Below are 23,803 nucleotides of genomic sequence, written 5' to 3'. Positions count from 1 at the left end.
GGTGAAAAAAAGATATTTGCAATGAAGTAGTCATTGATCTTACAAAATTCTACTCGTTTCTATCACCAAGGCCATATTTTCCAACTACCGATCCTTTTTTGTTTTCAACTTTTGCATTCCAACCACCAGTAATTACCAATGCATCTTGATGGTATATTTGATCAATTTCAGACTGCAGAAGTTGGTAAAAATCTTCAATTTCTTCATCTTTGGCATTAGTTTTTGGTGCATAAATTTGAATAACAGTCGTATTAACTGGCCTTCCTTGCAGGCGTATAGATATTATCCCATCACTGACAGTGTTGTACTTCAGGATAGATCTTGAAATGTTCTTTTTGACAATGAATGTGACACCATTCCCTCTCAATTTGCCATTCCCAGCATAGTAGACCACATGATTTTCTGGTTCAAGATGGCCAGTACCAGTCCATTTTAGTTCACTAATGCCTTGGATATCAATGTTTATGTGTTCCATTTCGTTTTTTGATGATTTCCCATTTTCCTAGATTCATACTTCATACATTCCACATTCTGATTTATTAATGGATGTTTGAAGCTGTTTCTTCTCGTTTTGAGTCATACCACAACAGCATATGAAGGTGCTGAAAGCTTTACTCTGTCCACGTCATTAAGGTCGACTCTACTTTGAAGAGGCAGCTCTTCCCTAGTTGTCTTTTAAGTGCCTTCCAACCTAAGGGGCTCATCTTCCGGCACTATATCAGACAATGTTTCACTGCCGTTTATAAGGTTTTTACTGGTCAATTTTTTTAGAAGTAAATGCCAGGTCCTTCTTCCTAGTGTGTCTTAGTCTGGAAGCTCTGCTGAAACCCGTCCACCATGGATGACCCTGCTGGTATTTGACATACCGGTGACATGGCTTCCAGCATCACAGCAACATGCAAGCCACCGCAGTAAGACAAACTGACAGAAAAGTGGTGGTGGGTGGGGAGGACATCATTTAATCTGGCAATGAGAAGCAGGATGGATATGGGGAAGGGAGATGATGAGATACAGAAGGCAGAGGGCCCAGCTCTTATAATCAGAGACTTGTAATACTCAAGGCAAAGGTGGGAGAACATGGACTAGAGTGGTGTCCATGGGAATGAAGAGAAGAGGTTGGGTTTTCTACAATGGGAATCCCACAGGCCTGGGCCCTGCTGGGGGTCCTGGCAGGAAGAACCCGCATTCTCTCCAGGACAGGTCCAGGCTGAGGGCAAGTGTAGGAGCTGGGGGGCAGGGGTGGGAAAACCAAGCAGCTAAACAAGCCCATAAATGATACCCGTTACTTTTCATATATGAGGTGTAAGGGTGGTGCTGGGAGACTTAGAGGATTTCTAAGTATGGGAAAGATGAGACCTGAGATTAGAAAAGTTTTCCGTCTCCACAGACAAATCCAGGAAGTGTTCCTAGCAAAGGCAGCAGGGGTGTAGAGAGTAGAAACTGTATATTCGTCCAACTCATATCCATTTAATAAATGCTTAATAAATAGTATGGGAACTGAGTTAATGTTATAATAATATTATGGAACTTACAGTCTAGGATAAACCAAAAAAACAAACTCTTTGCTGTTGAGTCGATTCCAACTCATAGTGACCCTATAGAACAGAGTAGAACTCCCGCATACGATTTCCAAGGGGCGCCTGGTGGATTCAAACTGCCAACCTTTATGGTTAGCAGCCATAGCTCTTAACCACTACACCATCAGGGTTTCTAGCATAGGTCAGTGAAAAGCCCTGGACTAAATAGTAGCTCCCATTTTCTAAGCTCCTATCTGTACTAGTCCCCAGACTTCTTATTCCTAGCCCTCGGAAGAAGGCTGTAAGATAGGTACTGTCACCTCCAGTTTACTGGCAAGGACGCTGAGGCAGAGAGGATGGTAGCGTGCCATGGAGGGAGTGGAGCCAGCATGAAGCCCAAGTCTCCTGCACCTCATTGCCTCTGGAAGACCTGACACTTCCACCGAGAAACTACATGTCTGTAGATAAGTCATTTAGTGTCTGAGTCTCCAAGAGGAGTCAATGAAATCGTTTTTGGCCCTTACTTACCCAGGTTGTTGTTAGGAGCAAAGAAGATACTTACAAAGGCAAATTAGGAGGGTGTCTTATTCTCAGAGAGGCAGTGATGGGGGCACACTGGGGGTGGGGATGGCCAAGAGCAGAGATGGGCTATGCACTCAAAGCAGCAGAAGCCTGGGTCTCATCCAGGGACAATGTAGACCCAAGAAAGGAGTGGGCACATTTGAGGCTTCCTGGGTGGTGCACGTGGTTTCTGCTCTATTAACCTAAAAGTTGGCAGTTCGAACCCACCCAGTGGTGTCATGGAAGAAAGGCCTGGTGATCTGCTTCCATAAAGATCGTTGTTGTTGGGTGCCATCAAGTCGATTTCAACTCATAGCTAGCCCATGTCACAGAGTAGAACTGTCCCACAGGGTTTTCTAGGCTGTAATCTTTACAGAAGCAGATTGTCGGTCTTTTCTGAAAAGCCACTGGCTAGGTTCAAACTGACAACCTTTCGGAGTGTTTAACTTCAGTGCTGCCAACCCTATTGGAGCAGTTCTACCATTATACCACATGGGGTCAACATGAGTTGAAATCAGCTGGACAGCAACTGGTTTGGTTTTTTGTTTTTTTTGAAAGGGGGGTCTCTGCGGTGAGTGGAACTGCAGTGAGGCCAAGGTGTCCTTGGAAGTGGCCAGGGACAGTGATGGTTCTGGGACTGTTCTCTCTGCCGGGTTGGCTTCCCTCTCTTCCCAGGGCCAGCCACTGCCAGAGCTGAGGAGAGAGCCCCTGGGGCTGCAGATGGGGGTGAAAACAGATCTTCCCCAATTCTTCCTTCCCTCTTTCAGTCTGGCTGAGACTCTGGGGGAGGAAAGTCCCTAGGGTAGAGGGGAAGTGAGAGCTGCCTTGCTAGGCCCAGGCAGCGGGCAGCGGGGCAGAGCTGGGAGACAGCACTAAGCGTGGCTTTGCAGGTTGTCTATATTTGCATGCTGAGCTCACTGCTGCTTATTTTCTCCCCAGAAAATAAAATTACATCATGGTGAGGGGAAGGTGGGAGGAGGGGTATATTTGGGAGAGGTGAGACGAACAGGAAGGGGGCCTGCTGGCATCACCCCAAGAGTGAATACCCAAGAGACCTGGGGAGAGAAGATTCGTGAACCCAGGTTAAGGGAAGGAGGTTCCTGTGCTGCTTCTCGCCCCACCCCTACCTCCACCCCCCCAACGAAGATGTCTGATCATTTACTACCACTCCCCAGATCCGCAGGGAGGAGGCTACCTGGTGAGGAAAGGGGTTTTTCCAAACGCCAGAGAGAACCCAGAGACCAAGGGCTCTCCAAGCCCCTAAACCCATAACTTACTCTGCTCCTCCAGCAGCCGCGGTCATTGAAAGGTCAAAAGGGGAGAAGGGCGTCCCACCGGGAAGGAATGAAATCTGAGAAATGGATTTCTCAGTTGAGGGGGAAGAGGCAGGGTCCCTACTCCGACCTCCCCCCAGTGCTGCCCCCCATCTTAGGAGCCCTCTAGAGCCCCAGCCCCTGGGTCCCCCGCCCCCTCGGGCCCGCCTCCCCCTCCCCTCCCCGCCCCTCCCCGCCCCTCCCCGGCTCTGACATCACGGCCCAGCCGGGTGGGGTGAGGCGGCGCTGGGCTCGGGCTTGGGATCCGCGGGCGGAAGAGGCGGCGGCGGCGGCGGCGGCAGCAGAAGCAGAAGCAGAAGCAGAAGCGGCGGCGGCGGCGGCGGCGGCGGCGGCGGCGGCGGCGGGAGCCAAAGAGGAGTCTCTGGACGCTGATCAGGAACCGGGGGACCCCGGAGTGCCCGCGCCCTGAGCGCTCAGCCCCGGAGGCGGTGAGAGGGGCACAGAGGAGACGTGTGGCGGGGAAGGGGCAGATTTGGGGTCTGGGCTTGGAGGGGTGTCGATCTGGGACGCGAGGGCCAGATTTGGGAGCGTGGGGTCCCGGCCGGGTCCGGCGGGGTCTCAGGCCCCACGGGGTCCGCCTCTCGGTCCGTGCGTCCTGAGCGCGGAGTGTGTGCAGAAGGCGGCGTGGCTTCGGCCGCCCTTTCCACGCGGAACGGCAGTTTGGGAGCCGGACCTGGGCCTGGGGATTAGGATGGAGCCTGCTTCCCGCCCAGCCGGCTCTGCCGGGCCAACTCCCGCCCCTCCTTCCTCTCCTCTGTCTCGGGACTGGCCTTCGCCGGCCTGGCGCCCTCCCAGGCCGGCCCCGCCTCAGGTCCTCCGGCATCATCCCCTGCTCCGAGCCCTGGCGCTCTGTGCCCGGACCCCCGCCCACTGCACCTGGGCAAGGGGTGGGGGAGGCCAAAGCTTGTCCGAGCGAAGGAGGACGGAGCTGGGGGAGTAGAGGAGTGAAGTATCTAACATAAAACCCCTAATTCATTTCATATAATCTATGTCAGAACTGACAGGGACGCACACACCTAGAAGAGGCACGCCAGTACACACAGTGACACACACCCATGTGACTTTTACACATTGTCTCGCACACACCAAATCACAAACCTCCCTGCACTGCGCATCCAAGCCCCCACCACGCCCCCACTGCCTCCCATGTGTGAGTCTCCTGGACCGTGGGCTCCAGGGACACCAACCTGATAGGATAGCTGAGTGGACAGAAGGGCCACCATCCCCAAGTCCACCCTGATTTCCTTTTTCCAGTCCTGGGCTTCAGACCCCTCCTCTTTAAAACAGTTGGGGAGAGATGGGAGAAAATCCTGGTTTCGCCTTCCAAAAGGCCAGGGAGACAAGATCTTGAGGGTGAGTGAGCTTGGTGCTCTCATCTGGGTGAGCAGGAAGGTAGGGGTGCTGGCAGCATTTCCTGCTGGGTCCAGCTGGAGCTTAGGGTGCTGGGCGTGGCTAGTTCCTGGGCATCAGTGGCCAAAGGAAGGAGGAGGGGGCGGAAGAAAGGGAGAGGGAGAAAAGGAAAGACTGAGTATGAGTCAGCCAGGATGGAGCCCAAGTCGGAGAGAGAGAATGAGGGGAATGTGGGTGAGAGCAAGACAGAGACATCAACAGAGGGACAGAGAGCCAGAGAGGGACCAGAAGACGCAGTCAGGGAACCAGGGAGAGGGAGGAAGTACGAGACAGCGATGGGCAAAAGAGTGGGAAGATGCTGGAGAGTGGACTAAAGACGCTCAGAAATTAGGATGAAAGCAGGGTAGCAGTGAGACCTTAGGGAATCAGGGGAAACACGCCTCGTAAGTGTACGGATCTTGTTTCCCTACGAGCGTCTGGCCCCCAGACTGTCAGAGCCTAATCGCTTTAATTTCTCTTCCCTTTGTGGTTAACTACTCTGCTGGGGAAATTGCCAGCGATGCCCTAGGTTGCCAGCTTCCCTGATTGTCTCCTTCCTCGCTTCTGTGACACCTGTGCCCATCATGTGTGCATGTACTGTCATGCATGGAGTCACAGTCACACAGCACCCTCCCATGCCTCCCCCCTCACACAGATCCTCATGTACAATATCAGACATCTCCCACCAACCTGTATGCAGCCAACCACTGGATTTCCAGGCCCCTCCCCACCAAACTAATTCCATCTCCTTGCAGCCGGGATGCTCACTCACTCCTCTAGTAGCTCTGAATATTCAGATGGGGACACTGAGTCTTAAGTATTCAAGGCTCCCCCAGTGGGGATGGGTGGGTAGGAAAAGCTGGAAGGGAAAGGAGATAAAGAGACTTAAAGACTAGGCAGAGAGGAGGTGGGTGGGGTAGAGACGGAGAGATGGGAGATAGACACAGAAATGGGGGCAGGGAGAAACAACCAGATAAGCTGGACAGAGACGGACTACGGAGAGTCCTAGGCCCATCCCCCTCCACATTATCAGAAAGCCATCCCCTACCCTGCCCCATCCAATGCCAGGTCTCCTAGTGCCCCATTCTGGGTCTGGTCCTTCTCGTAGACTAAGGGCTGAAGGCTCAGCCCCTGTCCACATGCCCAGGGGTGACCCATTGTACTTCTTGGACTAAATATGTGGGGGCTCAGGTGTGTTTCCGCCCCTCACTCCCAGGCAGATCTGGAGCCTCTGTGCCCTCTTTTTCCTCCGTTACAGGAATACAGACTCCCCCAAGGCTGAAGAGAAGCAAAGGGAAGAGGTCCGTTGAGTATGACGATAAAGGAAAAATTAGGGATGAAGCACAGGACTGCTATAACTTGGGGCCAGATATAAAATAGGATGGCTGGAACCCTACTCCCTCATTTCCCACCCCTCTGCCCTTCCGTTACTACCACTCCACCCACCTCCAGACAGCAAAGACTGGCGGGCTGGAGTGCCTGCAAGCCTCTCCAGCCCCACTGCCGAGATCTCTCCTGGTCCTTGCAGCTGTGTAGGATGGCCCCTCCCCTCAGCCTTAGACAGCTGCAGCAGATGTGGGGGAGGGAGGGGCAGCATCTCCTGATTCTCAGGCTTCCTTCTCACTTCTTAAATTTACTGGGGATTTGGAACCAAAGGCTAGGGAGAGGGGACTTCTCCAGGAGCGCCCTGGGGCATAGGGCCACTTCTTTGGGCCTAGAAGGAGGACCTGAGCATTTAGGGGGCCCTGGTAGCACAAATGGTGCTCGCTGCTAACCGAAAGACTGGAGATTACAACCCACCCAGCAGCTCTGGGGGAGAAAGCCCTGACGATCTGCTTCCATAAAGGTTACAGCCAAGAAAACCCTATAGGGCAGTTCTACTCTGTCACGTGGGGTCACTATGCGTCAAAATCCACTTGATGGCACCTAACAACAAGGAGTGGCTCCACTGCTCATTCTCACGAGAACCTGCCTTCCCCCCAAACACAGCGCCCAACATTCCTCTGGCGCTTGTTTGGTGAACAAAAAGAGGAATCACAATGGCTAACCTACAGAGAATTATCTCTACTTCCTCACCCTGTGAGAGAGTGGGACCCTCAGGGCAGGCTAGACCTGGTCCCTTGAGTAGAGGATGAGGGATAGTAGTACACTTAGGCACCTCATTCCTTACTATGAAAACCATATTGGTAGGGCACACCTCAGGCGAGAGGGTGCTGCCTGAGCAGTTCTTAAACAACCTGCCGTGAATTAACGTCAAAAATGCAGAGCCGTTCTTCTGGTGCCGCCATCTCCTCCACAGGTGGTTGTCCCATTTTGCCAGGCTTCTCGAAGTGCCTCTTTCTCCCCCAAGCCCACGGAGCACCTGCCCCACACCCCCTTATCATCCTCCCACCTCCTTCCCTAAAGGGCCAGTAGGTGATGATCCTTGCCCCTGCCCCTCTTTTCAGCATCCTCAGTGGGTCCTGCCTTTGTCGGGGCTCTGCCTGGGGCCAGTTTGGAAGGAGAGGGAGGAAGGAAGGAAGGTGTGAGGAAATGGTGAGCAGAGCAGAGAATGAGCTGGGAGGGAAGGGGACTGACTTCCTGGCAGCCTTGGCTCCGGTTCCGGTTCCTGCCTGGTATCCTGTCCCAAGAATGGCCTCCGCCCAGGCTGCCTGGTGTTCCCTGGGCAGTGCTCTGCACTGCTCCAGAGAGCAGGGTTTTTCTGAACCAGGAGGGCAGGAGACTTCTCCACAGGCCCTTAGGAATTCTGAATCTCAGTGAGGAAGGCGACATAGACCTTCTGCTACGTCCCACCATGGGCAGACCACACCAAGGCACTGGTTGATCAGTGAGATTTGAGAACCATGTAAGGAGATTCCACCTCCCCACATCTCAGAAGTTCCCCCCAAATTTCGTGCCCCTTGCCCTGCTGCCACACCCAGGCCTGGGCAAATGGGGTCTCTCCAGGGAGGGAGGTAACCTTTCCTTGCTCCCTCAGAGGGCCTCTACCTCCTGTCCTTTCTGTCCCTTCTTACCACTCCCCACACTCCTCCCATCCAGTGGTGTTATTGTCCTAACGACTGGGCGACTTGGGGGGGGGGCACCCAGAATTGAGGTTGCCATGGTAACAGCTGAACTGAGGCTGAAGCCTTCTCATCGTCGACTCTGTGTGCTGCTCCCTGGGTGGCCCCCTCCCTCCAGTCTTGGTCCACCCCACGGATTCCTCATTTGCAGCCTCTGTCTCTTTCCTTTCCCAACCCCCAGCTCTCCCCTCCATTCTGTAGGCTCCCCTCAGCCTCCCCTTTCTCTGGATGTAAGCCTATGGTTACATACCTTCCCCAAGCTCTCACTGGCTCAGACACATACAAACACACGTACCACATACGCTTACAGCCAGTGCGCCCACAGCCACACACCCAATGCTGGCCCGTACGCATCCGTTCGTTACCAACACATCCAAACACACCCAGATACCCACCCACTGCCTCCTCCGCATCCCTGCACCCGTCGCCAGTGATCAGCATCCACTCAGAATGCAGGCGCACTCACATTCCTGCCCTGCCACTCTAACCTCCTCACCCCTACTTCTTCTAGGGGCCTCCTCGGATCTGTTTCACTGAGAAAGCTCCTGCCCACCGCCCCCCAGGCTTGTGGGTGGACATCTCACACACATGAATCCCTTACCACCCACCTCCCCTGTAAATCTGTTTTAGATTCAGAGCCCTAAATCTTAACTCCTCCCAAGAGATTCACACACACACACACACACACACACACACACACACTTCCTCCCACAGGATCACTCATTATTTACAAACGCTGCTTTTCCGTGTGAAAGCAGGGCAGGATAACCCTAAATTCTGCCCTTTTCCAGCTGAGGGCTTGCCCCCAGGGTCTCCTCCACGGGGGCAGGGGCGTCTGTCTCCTTCCCACCCTGCCCCGTCCCTTCCAGCTCTCCTCACCACTACCTCTCCCCGCCCCCCATTTTTATGCAGTACCCGTTTCTAGACCCTCTCCCATCATCCCCCCAACCGCACCCCCTGCTTCTGTCCTCAGATTATCAGTGGAGGGTGGGGGCCTGGGCTCCAGAGCCTGCTGCTGTGACCTAGATTTCAAGGCAGAAACGGTTCCTGGTGCTGACAGTCAGCGTGCATTGTTCCTGGCCCAGCCTGGCAGGGCCACCGCTGGGCCTTTCTGTCTGTTTGCACCTGGGTGTACCAGTGAGCATGTCCGTGACTGCCTGTTTCTTGCTGCGGGGTCGTGCTGGCCCTGCTGTCTGGCTCATTGTGTTTGTGTCACAGTGCCTGCCACCAAGGGAGGCTTGTTTGTTCTGGTCCAAGTAGGGGGCTGGGAATGGGGACCTCTGTGTCGGGGCCGCTTACTGCCTAGTGATATGCCTCTCTGCCTCAGTTTCCCTGCACAGAGGCCAGAAGGAAAATGCGTTTATTAACCAGCCCCCTTCTACCCGCCACATGACTAACCCAATACCGGGGGGGTTTGTGGGCAGCCTGAGTCAGGTACAAGGCCATCTAGTTTCCTGCCACCCCTTGGCCTAGCCAGAGTGTTTATGACATGCTTTTTTTTTAATGCTTTATTTTTCTGACTAAAAGAAGTATGTTCTCATTATGGGAAATATGTCCATTTATTGAACTCGCCACTAGAATTTCATGTTTATCAAATCTAGAAAGTTCATCCTAAGGTCTGGCCTGCCTTCTTTCTCTCTTCGCCACAGTTCTATCTTAGTGAGTGGAAGAAGGACCTTGAACCTTCTCTACCTTCTAAGGATCTTCATGAAAGAGGGATGCATGGGGTAAAGACCTAGATGAGATCTGGCCCAGCCCGCTGTGGGAGGCCATGCTGAAGATGGTGCCAGCAGGGTGTTGATGCAGGAAGGTGGCAGCCCCCTTCCTGCCAGACTCTCCCAAAGCTGCATCCAAGCCCCCTCCCCCTGCCACCCAGCCAGCCTGGGAACTGGGCAGGGGGCCAGAGCCAGCTGCTTGGTATTCTTGGGCGCGGGGGCTGTAGGCACAGCACAAAGGCTAGGAGAAAGGGCTGAGTGGGGGCCTGGTAGTCATCAAGGGAGAAAATGGGCTCTGTAAAGTTGGGGGTGGTCCACTGCTTCCCCTGCCCCCCAGGCTCTGATGACTACGTACAGGGCTGAGCATGGAGAGGCCAGGGGACTATTAGACCAAGCAACTAGGCATCTATCCAAAACGAATCATTAGTGAAGTGGTGGGGAGTTGATGTGAGGGACCCCTTTGCTTTTGGGGAAGGATGGAAGCTAGGACACAAGCTCCAACCAACCCCCTCCAGTCCCTTCTTTTCAGCTTCTTATGGCCACCGCAAACTTCTCCTGGGTTGTTTTTTGAAAGAAAAAAAAAAACTGTTTTTTTTTTTTTGACAAGGTTGGGGGTTGTAGGTGGGTGGGGCAATTCTGAGGGGGGGACTTGAAGGCAGCGGGTGAGAAAGGCGAGCAGGTTGCTATGGTAACCTCCTCCTCAGTCAGGGGAGCTGTTGCCAGGGTTACTGCTGGGGGGGGCGAAGAAAGATGATGGGGGGAAGGAGGTGTGACTCGTCCCTCTTCGCTCCAGCCTGGCTCCTAGCTTCTGAGTTTCTTCCTGTCTACCTCCACCTCCTCTTCTTCCTCCAGTCCTGGTCCTCCCCACCCCTCCCCTTCTAGCACATACCAGGTAAAGGCAGGTGGGCGTGCCAGTGAGTGAGCCAGAGCCATGCCTCAGGCTCAGTCCCGTCCCTGCCCCCCCACTTTGTTGCTTTCCACCCCAGTCATGGCCGAGTACGGGACCCTCCTCCAGGACCTGACCAACAACATCACCCTGGAAGATCTGGAACAGCTCAAGTCAGCCTGCAAGGAGGACATCCCCAGCGAGAAGAGCGAGGAGATCACCACGGGCAGTGCCTGGTTCAGCTTCCTGGAGAGCCACAACAAACTGGACAAAGGTGGGGGAGGGCAGCGCAGGGGTCCTGCCACCAGACTCCGGGGCTCAGTTCATTCAGCAGTTAGAGAGAAACTCGAAGCTCCTACACACACAAAGCGTGCTTCTCTGACAGAGCGGACGAAAAGAGATGCTCTGAGAGCACAGGGGCGCCAGGGCACTGGTCTTTAAACATTTGTCATCGTGCCCCTTGGCAGTAAAAATGTTATCCAGATACTACCACGCTATTATCACATACATCATAGGACGTAAAAAAAGTTAAAAGTGATGAAATTTAAAGTTAAAAAGAAAAATTTCAAGTTCTGGCGTTTTCTTAACCACTTTTAGAGACCACTGCCCTGGGGGTGGGGCTGGGAAGGTCAGTGGATTAGAGCAGTCCCACCTAGCTGGGGACTCTAGGGAGGAACTGATGTTTAAGATGACCCTGAAAGGCAGGTGGGAACTGAAAAGCAGGATCCAAAGGAGGGGATGCTAGACAGAGGCCAAGGAGGGGAATGCCTCATGTGTCTGAGGAAAGCCAGGGGTCCTGCTTGGCTGGGCTGGGCATAGGCTGTGTATGGAGTGGCTGGAGAGGTTAAGTTAAGGCTGTGTTGTGGAGGGACTTGAGTGATAAGTGTTGAGTGACCTAGGGCCCTTCAGAAATACTCATCTGACTGTAGTATGAACAGGAACACATCACACTTAGACTGATGCAGTAGTCAAAGGGGCCTCTCCGGTCTCCTGACACTGGCCAAGCCATGAAGATCATCTGGTATTGTCTGTGCCTTCCCTCCTTCAGAATTACCTAGGCCCAGAATCTCTGCTGGGTTGTCTAGAGATTCCACCCCTCCAGTCCCACCAGTGTGGAAACTTGGAGGGGAGGTGGAAGAGGGACAGGGTGGGTGACGTATTGGGAAAGCAGGTTAATTTTTCTATTCTTCCCTCCACCCAATGTGTGACCTGGTATCTAATCTAAATCCTTCACTCTAAATTCACTATTTAGAAGCTGATCAACTCTCTGCCCGTCCTGGGACCAGCCCTCTGGACTGCGATCTCAGTGCCTCAGCTTTCTTTGCCTGGCTCAGTAGCCCTTCTTCTTGCAGTGTTGCCCCCTCCTGATAACCAATGTGAGCACCCCAGCCATGGTTGCAGAGCTCTGGTCTGGAAGAACAGGGGAAGCTGACCTCTGTTGCTTAGCTCTGATCCTTAAGTCTCCTGCCTTCCTCCAGACAACCTCTCCTACATCGAGCACATCTTTGAGATCTCCCGCCGTCCTGACCTCCTCACTATGGTGGTTGACTACAGGACTCGTGTGCTGAAGATCTCTGAGGAGGATGAGCTGGACACCAAGCTAACCCGTATCCCCAGTGCCAAGAAGTACAAAGGTAAGAGGCCATGCCCTTGGCACAGTTGCACCTCTCCCCTTCCACCAGTTAGCCTTGGGGTGCTGGAGTGTTCAGAAGTGGGGGCTGACGCTCAATGGGCCTACCTGGCATCTCCCACTTCTCTCCCTGGACAACATCCCTTTGTGCCCCCAGACATTATCCGGCAGCCTTCTGAGGAAGAGATCATCAAATTGGCCCCCCCACCAAAGAAGGCCTGAGCAAAGGGGAGGAAGAGGAGGAAGGTTGGACCTTCATCAGACCGCTCCCTTCCCCCATTCTCTGCGGGAGGGGGCAAGGGCACCCCCCCAACCTACCCACCTACTAACCTGGTCCTAACCCCCTTACTGTGCGCGTGTGTGTGCGTGTGCGCACGCTGTCTGTCTATGTTTAGCTCACCTAGTTCCTCCTCCCTGTCAGGGGCTGGGGGTCAGGGGCTGGGGGAGGAGGGCTTCATTTCACCACTTTTATGGGAGGCAGGGGCTATTTCTATGCAAATAGAAATTGGCAAATTCCTCCTATTTCCCTTTCCTCCACTCTCCCCCCACATCTCTAAAGTGTGGGAACAGAAAGGACCTGCATTTTCTTACAGCAAAGAGCTCAGGTGGGGGTGAGGCAGGGGATAAGTGGGTGGATGTGAAGAGGCCGCCCCCCCAGCTGGAAGGGGCAAGGAAAAGGCAGAGATCAGTGTTGGCACCCCCACGCAGGACAGGAAGGTTCACATTTCCATGTGTTCCTCAGGTTGGAAGGCCTGGGCACCAGCAGGTCCTTTTTTGCTCCCCTCTCATGGGCTAAGGATATGTGTGAGCCAGGGATCTAATGCAAGAGGACCACTGGATCCTTTCCTGGCCCCACAGATCAAACCCCACAGAGCACCTGGCATTATACACTCCCCACACCATGGCCCCTGCTCTGGAGAGACTATGCTGGGAGCATGCAGCACTGAGCCGAAGATGGGGATGAGGGCAGAGAGAAGGGCCCCCTTTTCCACTCCTTTATTCCTACTCACTCTGTTGCACATACTGACCCTGAACCTGGAGAGGCTGGGGAATGAGATCCTTAGGTTTTAGGTCCAATCCAGCCCTCACCTCCAGGGTCCCACTGTGGTTACTGCAGACAACCTTCCCTCTCTCCCTGGTCTAGAACACCCTCAGGCCAGAAAGAAGGGAAATTAACTAGTTTTCCTTTGCACTGATCTCCAACTCAGTATACGAGGGGATGTGGTAACCCCTCTCCCCTAGTATCCTGGCCCCCTGGGCCTGTGGATGCCTCCTCGCCAAATCACTATAGTGAGTGACCCCAGCCTCCTGCCTGTCCCAAGATGTCCCCCCTACCCCGACCGTGCTAACTGTGTGTACATATATATTCTACATATATGTATATTAAACCTGCACTGCCATGTCTGCCCTTCTTTGTGGTGTCTAGCATTAACTTATTGTCTAGGCCAGAGTCGGCGGGCGGGGGGGAATGCCACAGTGAAGGAAGTGGCAGGGTCAAATTGCTACATAGTTAAAAAAGCAAGCTTTTTTTTCTTTTAAAAAAAAAAAACAAAAACAACAGTAAATTAAATTCACATTCAATCTCAGAGATTTAGAGACAGTTTAAGTTAGGAGCTTTTAGGATATGTGAGCCAAACTTTAGTGGGAGGAGAGCGCTAGCTGTTGGAAGAGGAAAGAAGCCAGACAGGTTGGAGAGCACTGTCCACTCCTAGCCCAGCCCGGCCTGCTATCCCCTCTGGCCACTGCTGTGGACACCTGCCTTAACACACACACCTCGAGTACTCCAGTTTTGCCTTAAAGGACCTTCCCACGTTTTCCCAGCCCTGTCTGGCTTCTCCCTTAAGGAGAGAGATACTTGTAGAACTGGGAGGAGAAATGAATGTGAACTCTCCTTCCACTTGGGGATCTGTTGAGACAGAGGGAGAGAGCGAGAGTGAACAAGAGCACGAGCATGCGAAGGAAGAGAGGCTTCCTGTGAGGAGGAGAGAGGATGAGATGGGAGAAGAGACAGGGTCGTTTTCGGCATAGTTTACTGGTTTTCTCTGTGAGGCAAAATAATCTGAAAAGAAAGACTAACCTGGCCTTCCACCCCTGTACTGCTGTGAGACTGCTCCTATCCTGCGCTCCTGTCTGCAGTGTGTTCTAACCCTGGAATAAAGGTGATTGACTGTACTGTACCTGATTAATTCTGGAATTTCTGTGAGTGACAGGGTTGTGAAGGCTTTGGATGGCTGGGAAGGGAGGGGAAGCAATATTTATCCCATCTTTCACTGCAGCCTGGGACAGGGGCCAGAAACACCCTAAATAGTATCCCACTGCCATCCCCTAAGTATCCCTGAGCTAAATGGGGCCTATTCCACTTACAACAGTTTTCAGTTGGCGCCCAAGCACTGGAAACATGGGTATCTATAACTGTAGCATGGGTAAGGATGTGAGGGTAGGGCCAGGCACCTATACTGGAAGGAGCAAAAAAAAAAAAAGCCCATCATGAATGAATGGCCCACATACCACACAGAGTATAGTCGGGGGTGGGGGGGAAGCTTTACTGAGAGAAAATACAACAAATTCCAGAGTGCATGGTTTTCAGCCCACCCATCACCCCACTAGCAATAGGAACACAGAGCACTCAGTCACCACACATTCCCTACCACGGGGAGGAAGTGCAGCAGCTACCATCTGGTCTCCGAGCTGCTAGGAACAGGGGCAGGGGAAGGGGTATCCAGGAATACCACCCTGTCACTCTCTTCCCCTCTTTCCATCTAGTAGAATCCAACTGCCCCAGGATGCAGACTCCTGATTGGATCTTATGGAAGTTGGGGGCAAAGAAATAGCAGCAAAAGCATTTAAGGGCAAGAATTCCACTGGGACTTTCACACTCAGTGACCAATGATTAAACAGAAGTGTCCAAGCCCCAGCCACCCAAATTAATCCTCAGACTAACCACTTGTCCTTCAATCCCAAGATTATCAAGAGGTGGACAAGCTTTAAAGCCAAAGGCAGAAGTCTTCCCCTTCACTTCTCTGTTAGGAAGGGAGCTGAGTGGCTTAAAGAATCAAGCAGCTAAAGGTAAGTGTGTAGGTGTGTTCTGTCACACATACTAGGAGAGACAGTCTGCAGTGGTGGCACCCGTCCTGAAGTCGTATTCAGTCAAATTTCAAAGATGGGCCAACCTCTGGGAAGAAGAAGCTTCCTGGAAACTCCCACAAGACTTAAGGAGACGCAGGAGATCTGATGCAAAGAGTCGAGAGGAATCTCCTTTTTTTCCCAATCCCTAAACCCAAGGCAGGGAAGGGAGGAAGGGCAGAAGTGAGGGTTCTTCCATTTTCCAGCCTCTTAAAACCTAAATGAGCAAGCCTCAATCTCCAGTGGTCGTACCACAGGGGGTAGGCTGACCCCAGATGTCACCTCCACATCATTACTCTTGCTCAACTCTTTAAGTCCCTTTATTGCATTCATAGAGAATATATAGGTAAACTTTGACAATAACTTTAACTTGATATATCCAAGTTTGACTTGCTTTTTAATATACTTATAGATAAAAAATTAGGCCTCTAACAGTGATAGGGACAGGGAGATTGCTGTCACCACACAGACTTTTGTTTTTAAGTAGCAGATGTAACATCTTTCCTATTCTTCCTCCACCTCGACCCCTCCTCCCACCTTCCCCTGCCACCCTCACCAGACTTAATTGGGGTGGGGGGGAGTGATGGGATGGAGAGAAGAGACTGCAGGATACATAATCAAGTGCAAAACACCGTGATAAGTACAGAGAATGATGAGGTGGAAAGTGAAGTGTGGGATGGCTAGGGGCTCTAAGGACTTCCCAGAAAAACAGGATCCTGGGATGGGGTTGCTCAGGGGAAAAAACAATGAAACTGTCTTAGACATTAAAAAAATAAAGGAAAAAAGGGCCAAAAACCTAAACCAAAGAGAGAGTGACGCTCCTACCCCCTCCACTCTGGCCCCTTAGTAATGAACAGCCATTTGCCCCTCCACCCCCCCGCCCAAGAAACAAGGGAGAGTAAAGACAAAGAAACCCCATTCTCCACCCCAAACCAGTTAACAAAACAGGCTCCCCCCACAAAAAAAAGGCTTCAGGGAGGACTTCATCATTTTTGCTGAGTCCTGTGCACCCTTCCATGGAACTAAATCCAGGGGTCAACCCCTACTCCTAGGTACTCTTGTTAATGGTTCATTCCCTCTGGTTTGTCTTTCTCCTGGGATATCTGTCTTTTACCTAAAGCAAAAAGTCCAAAGTGCATTTCTGCTGAATGTTAAGGGCCTGGGACAAAAAAGAGCTGCCCAGGCAGGATTGTGTTGGCAGCCCCAGCCCGTCCCTCCTGGCGTGAGGCCTCAGGATGGCATGCACTGCACCCGGTCGGGACCCTCCTCCTCGTCCGACGTGTCTGAGGAGCTGGGAGACTCATCCGAGTCTGCATCTGTGGCCCCAACCCCAGGTTCTCGCCAGCGCTGTGGGATGGGAAAGGCTTGTTAGTAACTTCGCTGGGACAAGGACAAGCCTGTTAGGTCTTACCAAGAATTCAGATGTCCTAGGCCAGGGGTCAGCCAACTTTTTCTTAAAGGGTTAGATAGTAAATATTTTAGACTCATGGGCCATATAGTCTCCTTTGCAACTATTTAACAGTGTTGTTTTAAGCTCTGCCAAAACTGACGATTCATAAATGAATGAGTGTGGCTGTGTCCCAATAAAACTTTATTTATAAAAACAGGCAGCAGATTTGCTGACCCCTGCCCTGTGACTTTTCTGGTATGAGAGGAAAACGGAAGGGCCACCCTGAGACTTTACTATTTCTTCTCAACTCCTTCCCAACTCTCATGCCTTTGCCTTTATGAAGATAGCACTATGCATGTATGGCAATGCAGAGCAAAAAGCAGACACCACCCCTTTCTGCTGGTGGCTCTTCCAAGGCTACATCAGGGCTCTGACTGGGATGGGGAACGATGGATAGGACACCTAACCAAGACCACTGGATTCCTGAAGTAGTGAGGAACTTTTTTTGGCCTGTGGAAAGGGTCACTGCCCTCGGGAGCTCACTTTCCAGCCCAGCTTACCCGGTGATGGCGCCTCTGTCTCAGGTGATGCATGAGGAACCAGAGCATGTGGCTGTCAAACAGGTCAGTGTGGTGCAAGCTATCTTCATCCCGCTCCCGCTTGTTCTTCTTAATCACCTGAAACCCAAAAGCGTAGGGGTATGAATAGGAACCTTGAACCTCGTCAGGAAGGCTGGTGTTTTATCCTAATAAAAGCTTCCCTTGGGAGCTGCTAAGCTGAAGGAACTAGATTAGGAAAAGATGCTTCAGGTTCAGCCACTCAGAAGATGGAAGGCTCTGAAATAGAATGATTCCTCCTAAAGATGTCCCCTATCCTCACTCTACCACCAACTAGAAGCATTTCAAAGCTGTCCCCGTGCACCAGGACTGTTCCTAGAGAGGCAATGACAGGAATGTGGGGGAGGGTGTTACAGCAGCGCCTTTAAAGAACTGGGCGGCAAGTTATTCCTTCCTATGACAATAAAGAATCATAATGGGGTGTGAATAAGTAGAAGAAAAGAATTTCTGCAGTCAACCACTTACGTCCTTTAACCCTGTAAGCTCAGTGGAAGCTTCAGCTGTGGGTGCCCAGATCTTGACATCATGGTCTAGGCCACTGGTTGCCAGCACGGGCAGGTGAGGGTGGGGCTCAAGACAGTTTACCTGGTTGGAGAGAAGGAAAACACAGGCTCAGGGCTGTGTGAAACAAGTGTTTAAAAACCATTCAACCTGAGTCAATCAACTGCCCTCAATCAGGACTAGCGCAGCTGCTGGAAAGGCAAGCCCACACATAATTAGCCCAGGCCAAAGGGCCTCCTGGGGTGGCAGAAACACTGGACACAGACTGGGTGTAAGACCAGGCCCATCTATCACTTCCTACCTTTAAGTCAGGGGTGGCTCCAACCCCAGACATAGCCCTAGGAGTGGGCGGGTGACTGGCCAAGCTTACTGCTGGCTTCACAAGAAGGCAATGAGGTCTAGGTGACCTCATTCACTCCAGAGTCCAAAGCTCTAACTTGCCCAAGGCTGGAAAAAAACCGATTCAGTGTCTTTTACCAAGTGGCCAATAAATTTAAAAAAATGAAGAAAGCAGTAGCTGCCGCTAAGCCCCCAGAGAAGAGTCAGAGAACAATTACGTTTACTTGGCGCTGTACTAGAACGGGAGGAAGGCATAGGCTGGGAAGAGAAGTCTGAGCTGGGGGTAAGGGAGGGAGTGGAGGCTCATGTCTGCTCAAGGATCCTGTACATCTCAGGGGACAGCATCCTGCTACCAGCCCTGAAAGCACAATATGCTCAGCTGTAGGGCAGCACAGAATAGCAAAGCAGCTTCCCGGGGACCCCCACAGCCTCAATCTAGCCACCCTCTGGGTACATTCACTGAGCAAGAGAAATGAACTATGGCAGGCAGGCCTTCTGGCTCAGGCAGCTCCCTTCAGTCTGAAGGCGTCCATGCCCCCTACTGTCTAACTTGGAAATACCAGCTTCCCAAACACAGGGCAGGGCAGGGCCCATCCCCACCGGAAGAGCTGGTCCCAGATCAAGCTGCTGAAGCATTTTCAGGCTTTTAATCAGATGAGGAACAGATAGTAAAGGAACTCAGAAGGAAAAAGGTGTGGTTCCAGCCGCTCACCTCACCTCACCCCACCCATCCTGAAACTGCCCTGTAGTCCAAGACTGGAGACAGGGAAATAGCCTCTGGCAAAAAGCCTTATCATTCTCTCTTTGGACTAAACCCTCTCCCCTCTCCGACCTGCACAGAGAGAGCAGCTCTGGAAAAGCCAGGGGGCAGGCATGGAAAATAAAGCCTGACCCATACACTGCCAACCTTCTCTGGCTTCCATTAAAAAAAAAAGCTCGAAAAAGACTGAAATTAAGTCTGAGCCTAAGAGTAAAGCAGAAATCCCATTTCTTTCCTCCTTCCCCGACTCCACAGATGTTAGCTCACTGCAAACTTTCTATGTGGGCTCTTTTAGGCAGTGAGGAGGAGGCTCCAGCATCTGACCCCAGAGCATGAGGCACCAGACAGAAACTCTATTGCTTAGGAATATCAAAGGCTATGTGACTAATGCCTGTCCATAAAGAACTCTGGTCTTAAGAATCCTGGGCTAGGGGATGCTGTTGTTGTTAGGTGCCATCGAGCTGGTTCTGACTCATAATGATCCTATGTACAACAAAACGAAACACTGCCCGGTCCTGCACCATCCTCACAATCGTTATGCTTGAGCCTGCTGTTGCAGTCACTGGGTCAATCCATCTCATTAAGAGTCTTCCCGTTGAGGGGAATACAGGGAATGTGAGAAAGCAGCAAGTGCTTTTGGGAGATTAAGGAGCTGTCCTTCGGCATATCCCCCACCCCTGTCCCCGTGAAGATGTATGAGAACGAAGACGGTTCTACAGTCCAAGCTAAAAACAGAGTTAAGAGACCTGGGCAAGTGGACAATAATCTCTAAGATCCCTTCTAATTGTAACATTCTATTTCATAATCTGGAACTGCTATGAGTCTGTACTGAGGTTGGTATCAGTTGATCCCAGTGCTTGGAGGTTAGGACAAGAAGAACAGAGGGAACTAATCAGGGACCACATGGATCACTCAGCTTATACAGAAGCAAAAACAAGTCAGGAAACTCACTTCAGGGTGTAATCGCTATACCTTTCTGTTGTCATCCCTCATTCTTATGACCCCTAAAACGAAGGCCTGGGCCCACTCATCCAAAGTCAATGACCCCCTCCTCCCATCTGAGCACCTGGATTAATCAGCAAACCCCAGTACTGGCTGAGCTGAAAGGAAACTGGCCTCAGAACACTTGTAGAGACCGGCCATGTGCTGGCCTCGGGGAGGGCACTCAGACCTCCGTCTCTCTGGAACAGCATGTAAGACAACAGTTTATGATCAAGAAAGGCCCCTTTTGACTTCCTTCTCTGCAGAAGTCTCATTAGGACTCCATCACGTTTTAGGCTGGTTCACTACAAATGATACAGAGGGACCTGTTCACCAGGCCCTTACTGCAAGAGCAGGAAACAAAACAGGGAAGAGTGAGACACACCTTGAACTTCTAGAATCCTCTCCACTTGCATATATGCCACAGAAGCTCTGGATCTCCAAAAAGCTTAAAAGAAATTTGAAATAGCCTCACACTAGGGCAAGAAACACACAAGAAGGAATGGGATCCTGATTCCAAGGAATCATTCTCAATTCTAAAACCACTCTCTGGATAAACATCAAGAGATGGTCGGGCTCTTTGCGGTTCCCCGCAGCTTAGAAGGGATGCAAACAGAGAGATTAAGCCATCTCAGCAGTTCCTTAGAGGCCTTACGTAACCAGTACTATCTTGGTAACAAATAATATCTAAGCCTCCCAAGCTGTCTGTTTCATATCTTCTGGGGTCCAAAAAACTTGCCACAGAAAGCTGTTGAACTCCTTCCTAACTCTAGGTCTCGAAAAAGAAAAAAAAAAAAAGATATGGTTAGCTACATACAGCTGAAGAGCTGACCACTCTTCACTGCATTACTCAGGATCCCCACTCTTACTTTCTGCCCCATCTCCACAGAGGCTGTCTGCAGAATTCAAGGGACAGACAGGCTGTGATACAATCATGGGTTGTACAGCGGCCAGTTCAGCCACTTTTTTTTAAACATACATTTTGCCATACACACCAAATAAATTCAACATTGAAACCATATTATCCAATTACAGATCATGTTCTGATTTTCCCAATTGTCCAAAAAATGTTCTTTGTAGCTCTTACCCCCCTGATCCAGGATCCAGTCAGGCTACTCTTAGGGATGTGACATGGAGACATCTTTGTTACTGTGTTGAAGGGGGTGCCCTGACCTCTAATGGTTTTCTTTGGAAAAGGTCGATACCTAGAAATGTTATCTCACTCAGGCCAGAGTTTCTTCCCTAAAATTCCTTTCAATTCTCAATAAACGATGTCTTAGAGGGGCAGAAGACAGGAAGAGGGAGGAAATATGCCACCAAAACCTCAGCACCCCTAGGCTATACAGCCTTTTCACTTAGCTGGCTGGACCTCTAAGAAAGCAAGATATCATGCTGTCACAATGAGAATTCAGGGGCCCTGGTAAAACCTACCTTAAAGACTGGAGAGAAAAGGAAGCCAGCCAGCCCAGTACACCATACTCACCACTCCTCCCTTGTCCCCCTCCATGAACTGAATGATCTGGCAGGATGATTTCTCCCAGAGGAAGATGTGCCCGCAGTCACTACCGCTCACCACAAACTCACTCTTGGGGCCATAGAAATTGACACCTTTTACTGGAATGATAAATGAGGGGAACAAACCACATGAGTGCTGGCATCAGGCTTCTCTATACTTACCTCACAGGGAATTCAGTTAGTCACAAACTCTAAATCAGCTGAGAACCAAAGAATCTGTTTCACTTTCACAAAAACAAATCAAGGGATTATGCATGTATAACAGATAGTTATAAGAAAAAGAATCACACCAGGCCCAGAGACTATTTATATTCTCCCAAAGAGCTCCACTGGGCTGAGTCTGCAGTCCCTCAGCAACACCCTCCATCTGGTTCATCTGCACCCTATCAGGCAGCCACAGGCCTCACTAATGCCTCCCCTGTCCCAACCTGAATTGCCCCAGCTCTGCCTACTCCTAGGTAGCACTGTCCTACACCAAAGAATTATCCTTGGTATGTGTGATTCATTGGTTCCTTATCAATGTTTCTTGGGTCGTTAGCTGACCTGAGATTGGTGGAGACAGATGCCATAATTGCCTATGAGCAGCAGCATCTGAACTGTGCTTGCCACCAGGACTCTGAACAGCAGGGCTCCACTCTGCGGTTAGTGAGAGAAGCCAGAAGCCCTCACTACTACAGGCAGTCCCATACTTGCTATGACACTGGCACTCTTTCCTCTGTCTGCCAGTGGACTGAGATCCAAGTACATGCTTTTCCCTCTTTCTTCACCAGTTCAAGAGAAAAAGGAAAACAATCCAACTGTTCTCTCCCACTCAAAATTACGACAGATGTATGTCAAGAGTGTGATAACAAAGAGCAGCGATTCCCTAACTTTTCTGCACGTTACAATCACCTGGGGAGCTTTTAAAAAATCCTGAGATTCAAGTTGCACCCCATAACAATTAAATTAGAATGTATGTGATGGGAGCCAGTCTTCAGCATTTCTGAAAGACTGTCAAGTGATTCCAACATGCAGCCAAGTTTGGGAACCAGGGACATACAACGAAAAAGGCCATTCTTCACTGTGACTTGGGCCAGGTACCATCATTCTCCTCTGTCCTGCTCACTCCCCATTTTAGGTAGTTCAGTACCATTGACTGAAGGGGGCTTTCCCTGACTCCCTAACAAGCCCTATGCCTATTCTGAAGTTACCTGGAATCATAATCATTAAAAAGAAAAAAAAAGAAGAGCCAGCCTCATTTCCATATGCCCAAGTCAATTAGAAGCAACATGACTGCAGTGGTGGAAGCTGCTCCGCAGCCCTCTTTCCCTCAGACACAGTGGACTCTTGAAAGCTCCAGGCCAACTGGGGCTAACCTCCCACTGCCCACGGTGACAGGCAGGCAGCTACTCCTTTAGATAGTTCCTATCTGCACAAACTGAATGAAGATACTGTGGTTCTCCAAGCAAACAGATTTGGGCCATGGAAACCTAGGAAGACAGCCTCACCTGTGGCATTATTTCTGTGGCCCTTATATCTCTTAACATACTGGGCCCCGTCGCTGTGAGAAGAGTTGAAGAGGTAAATGTCTTCATCATTGTAACTGGCCAGGAGCTCTGCCAAGAACAAGCACACAGCAGTGAAGGCAAAGGCTGAAAAAAGCTGGGACCAGGAGTTGGGGGTTGGGGCGGGGCTTCTTGCCAGTAGTGCCCCCTCCTAATACCCAGGTATAGCACCCATTTTACTCAGAAAGGCAGGCAAGTCAGGTTGTCTAGGACAGGCTAGGAACACACTGCCAACCTAGGGGTAGCAGAACACTCAGGAAAATCACACTTATTAACTCAGGAATGAGTCAAAGGCATAAGAACCTGCTCAGGCAAGTAGCCTGGCCTTCAGGACAGGCCCTGCCAAACATCACCTACAGCATTCTGCCAAGTGGTGCCTGGCATCTCCATGGGTTATCTGCTGCATCCTCCCGCTACGTGCTCACCATCAGCAACTAGTCCCCAGCTGCTCCGCTTGGAGCTATAGCACAGTGGTGAGCTCTGGAGGGCACATGCCTCACTGGCTCAGCAGCTCCCTGGACAGAGGGGGCATGCCAGCCTAGGAGCTGGGCCCTGCTCACATACCTGTGCCGTCGTGGCTGTACACAAGACAGGTGATGTTTGCTTTGGACTCACTGTTCACCTGCAATAAGGAGCAGATACTGACTGATGCCCCACCCCCCCCATTTGTCATACCACCTTCAGGAAACAGGTTTTCCTTCACAGTCCCCTATATTTTCTCCAGAGATTGAGAAACAAAGACAGGAGTACAACCAATGAAACGTGACCACCTCAGGGAGAAGAGTCCCAGGGATTTCTGCTGTGTGTCTTCTGTGTGCTAGGCATTTTATACACACATTATCTTTTTTTTAGGTCTTCGCCATCATGATGCAAGGCAGTTATCGTTACCTCTGTTTCCTCAGTAAGGAAACTGAGGCAAGAGAGGTGAAGTGACTGCCC

The 23,803-nt window shown here is 51.3% G+C and overlaps 2 protein-coding genes across 22 annotated transcripts in view; one reads left to right on the top strand and one right to left on the bottom strand.

Annotated features, from left to right (window-relative positions):
* The first annotated feature begins 3,726 nt into the window (after nucleotides 1–3,726).
* PEA15 (proliferation and apoptosis adaptor protein 15) lies at nucleotides 3,727–12,533 on the top strand. 3 transcript variants are annotated; one of them, XM_023725153.1, is made up of 4 exons: nucleotides 3,727–3,840; nucleotides 10,565–10,738; nucleotides 11,943–12,098; nucleotides 12,252–12,529. In XM_023725153.1, the coding sequence occupies exons 2-4, from the start codon at nucleotides 10,567–10,569 to the stop codon at nucleotides 12,314–12,316; spliced, it is 393 nt and encodes a 130-aa protein (XP_023580921.1). In that variant the 5' UTR covers nucleotides 3,727–3,840; nucleotides 10,565–10,566; the 3' UTR covers nucleotides 12,317–12,529. The 3 variants fall into 3 exon arrangements, with proteins under 3 accessions (XP_023580921.1, XP_004390255.2, XP_023580922.1); XM_004390198.3 differs by lacking the exon at nucleotides 3,727–3,840 and having other exon boundaries at nucleotides 10,385–10,738; nucleotides 12,252–12,533; XM_023725154.1 differs by lacking the exons at nucleotides 3,727–3,840; nucleotides 12,252–12,529 and having other exon boundaries at nucleotides 10,385–10,738; nucleotides 11,717–12,080.
* A 2,096-nt stretch (nucleotides 12,534–14,629) lies between these two features.
* DCAF8 (DDB1 and CUL4 associated factor 8) overlaps nucleotides 14,630–23,803 on the bottom strand; it is a 46,342-nt gene continuing 37,168 nt past the window's right edge. For 18 of the 19 annotated variants that reach the window (XM_023725166.1, XM_023725174.1, XM_023725168.1 and 15 more), the window contains 6 exons: nucleotides 23,429–23,486; nucleotides 22,808–22,915; nucleotides 21,289–21,419; nucleotides 17,690–17,809; nucleotides 17,168–17,284; nucleotides 14,630–16,564 (listed from right to left, as the gene is read on the bottom strand). In XM_023725166.1, coding sequence (XP_023580934.1) covers nucleotides 16,448–16,564; nucleotides 17,168–17,284; nucleotides 17,690–17,809; nucleotides 21,289–21,419; nucleotides 22,808–22,915; nucleotides 23,429–23,486 — 651 coding nt within the window. In that variant the 3' untranslated portion in view covers nucleotides 14,630–16,447. The remainder of the gene's footprint in view (nucleotides 16,565–17,167; nucleotides 17,285–17,689; nucleotides 17,810–21,288; nucleotides 21,420–22,807; nucleotides 22,916–23,428; nucleotides 23,487–23,803) is intronic. The other variant, XM_004390196.1, reaches the window with a different exon arrangement.

This window comes from Trichechus manatus, unplaced genomic scaffold (assembly GCF_000243295.1).
Source record: "Trichechus manatus latirostris isolate Lorelei unplaced genomic scaffold, TriManLat1.0 scaffold00288, whole genome shotgun sequence".
NCBI classification, from domain to species: domain Eukaryota; kingdom Metazoa; phylum Chordata; class Mammalia; order Sirenia; family Trichechidae; genus Trichechus; species Trichechus manatus.
This window is presented reverse-complemented; position numbering and strand designations above follow the sequence as displayed.